The sequence below is a fragment of the Hipposideros armiger genome, unplaced genomic scaffold (genome assembly GCF_001890085.2).
Source record: "Hipposideros armiger isolate ML-2016 unplaced genomic scaffold, ASM189008v1 scaffold_3868, whole genome shotgun sequence".
Taxonomy (NCBI): domain Eukaryota; kingdom Metazoa; phylum Chordata; class Mammalia; order Chiroptera; family Hipposideridae; genus Hipposideros; species Hipposideros armiger.
This window is the reverse complement of record NW_017735092.1, coordinates 1-2447: the sequence shown is the minus strand read 5'-3', so window position 1 is coordinate 2447 and position 2447 is coordinate 1. Positions and strand designations below refer to the sequence as shown.

Below are 2447 nucleotides of genomic sequence, written 5' to 3'. Positions count from 1 at the left end.
CAGGGTCTGTGATTTGATGACCAGTGGAGTGGCCTCCTTTTCTTTGATGCTCCACCAAGATCGGGGTCTCAGAAAGGTCCTGGATGTTGGGTGGGGGTGGACAGAGAGACCTTGGAGGGCTCAGGGCTCTCTACCACCTCAGTGGTTTCTTCCACAGGCCAGCACCACAGCGATGCCTTTGCCCAGGTGAACCCCCTGAGGAAGGTGCCAGCCTTAAAGGATGGGGAGTTCACCTTGGCTGAGAGGTAATGGGTCCCTGGACTTTTGCATGGCTTTGTGGGGCCAGTTAACTATCTGTGTATCCACTGTTGATGGCTTGTTTCGTGGCTTGTGTGCCCTGAGCACCTGTGCCAGACCCAGGGTGGAAAGTGGCTTGAAGTGGGCAGAGGGGCCCAGGGCGGGGAGGGGTGCCGGGTCTTGCTTCTGGTGTGTTCATGCTTTGGATATGTTGGGGAATGGTACTGACGTTGCTTTCATCCTTCATGATCCATACTGGGCACCCATTTTTGTGGAAGCTTTCCCTGAGCATACCCTCCCCACTTCTGAAGTCCCATGACATTTTGTTTCTCACTTGGTTCCCTTAATTCAGATGATGGGATGGCCCAATGTAGAGTTGTGTGACCCTGGGCAGTCACCTAAACTCTCTGAGCCTCACATTCCTACTCAGCACCATGGAGGTCATGAAATACTCCACCCACAGGAGTTGGGGAAAGACATACTAGGAGCAGAGGCCTGCCCCACCCAGGGCCTGGCCCCTGTGGAGCACCTGAAAAGTGACTGGGACATCTCCCTTACTTCTGCCATGCTTCCCAGTGTGGCCATCCTGCTGTATCTGAGCCGCAAGTACAAGGCCCCCGACCACTGGTACCCAGAGGACCTGCAGGCCCGTGCCCGCGTGGATGAATACTTGTCATGGCAGCACACAGCCCTGCGGAGTAGCTGTACCCGGGCCATGTGGCAGAAGGTGAGCCCCAGGGGACAGGGACCCCTCCCAGGATGGTAAGTGAAAACAAAGTCAAATTAGGAAGAAATGAGGAGACATTTCAATAAATGTTAACATAGTTTCTGGGTCTGCAAGGATTTCTAAGCCTAAGAACAAAGGAAGACTTAAAGAAGCGCCTAATCGACTTTACCCATACAATGAAATTTTGTCTAAGGATAAAAAGGATTACATTTAAAACAAGCAAAAACCTGGGAAAGATCTTGGCAAAGATATGTTAGAAAGAAATAGCATTCTTTTTTTAAAAGATTTTATTGGGGCATTGTGGGAGGGGAACAGTGTCGGGGAATTGGGGAAGGGGAACAGCCAAGTTGTCCTTCACTCTTAGTTGTGGAGGGCACAGCAAGCTCAGCTCCAAGTCCAGTTGCGCTGCTCAGCTCAAGGTGCTGTGTTCAATTAGTTGCGCATGGGCGTAGCCACCATCCCATGTGGGAGTCGAACCGGCAGCCTTGTTATTAAGAGTGTGTGTTCTATCCCCTGAGCCACCTGGGTGGCAGCTCAGCTCAGGGTGCTGAGTTCAGTCTTTAGTTGCGTGTGGGCATAGCCCACCATCTCGAACAGGCCACCTTGTTGTTAGGAGCATGTGTTCTTACCAGCTGAGCCATCCTGCTACCTGTTGGCAGCTCAGTGGCAGCTCAGCTCGGGTGCAGCTCACAGGCCCATGTGGGAATTGAACAAGCGACTCTGTTGGTCAGAGTTTGCACTCTTGAGCAAGCTTTTAACCAACTGAGCCACTCGGCCAGCCCCAAGAAATATCATTCATAATATTTACGATGCTCTTTGAAGCCCATCAGACAAAGACACAGGAGGAAGTTGGGAAAGGACACCAGCAGGGATTTAACGGAAGGACAGAGAGAAATGGCCAATAAATGGATGAAAACCCATTTAACCTTAGTAAAACTCAAGTAAATGCACATTAAAACTGCATGCACATACCATTTTTATTTGTCAAATGTGCAGGTATTTTTGAAATGTGTACTCTGAATAATTATTTGTAGAGTGCTGGTACACAGTAGGTGCCCTGTGTATGTGAGAAAGCATGAGAAGGCATGCTCACACTGCTGCAGGTAGGGTACCACTGTTCTGAAGGGCCATTTGGCAAAAAGTAGGTTTCCATTGCCTTAAAAGTGTCTTCCTTGAGCCTCTAGGGTCTGGGAGAGGAACCCCCTCAAGTTGGTGGGGACAGGAGCCTGTTGCATTTGAGGTCAGAATGGAGAGAAGTTGAGGAGAGTAAGTGTAGACTTTTGCTCTTCAAAGTATGATCCATGGACTAGGAACGACAGCATCACCTGGAAGCTCGTTGGAAATGCAGAATCTCAGGCTCTCACCCAAGCACACTGATAAAGAATGTGCACTTGAGGGCCGGCCGAGTGGCGCATTGGTTAAGAGCTGGCTTGGGACGCCAGAGGGCCCCGGTTCGGATCCCACATTTGAGGGCCAGTGACAC

The 2447-nt window shown here is 50.6% G+C and overlaps 1 protein-coding gene across 1 annotated transcript; it reads left to right on the top strand.

Annotated features, from left to right (window-relative positions):
- Positions 1 to 59: 59 nt before the first annotated feature.
- On the top strand, positions 60 to 1217 carry LOC109378801 (glutathione S-transferase theta-3-like; the record flags this gene model as incomplete). The annotated part of the gene is made up of 2 exons (XM_019635079.1): positions 60 to 245; positions 814 to 1217. Coding segments are annotated over 2 exons (376 nt in total), but the record flags the coding sequence as incomplete, so codon positions are not given.
- Between the last annotated feature and the right edge of the window lie 1230 nt (positions 1218 to 2447).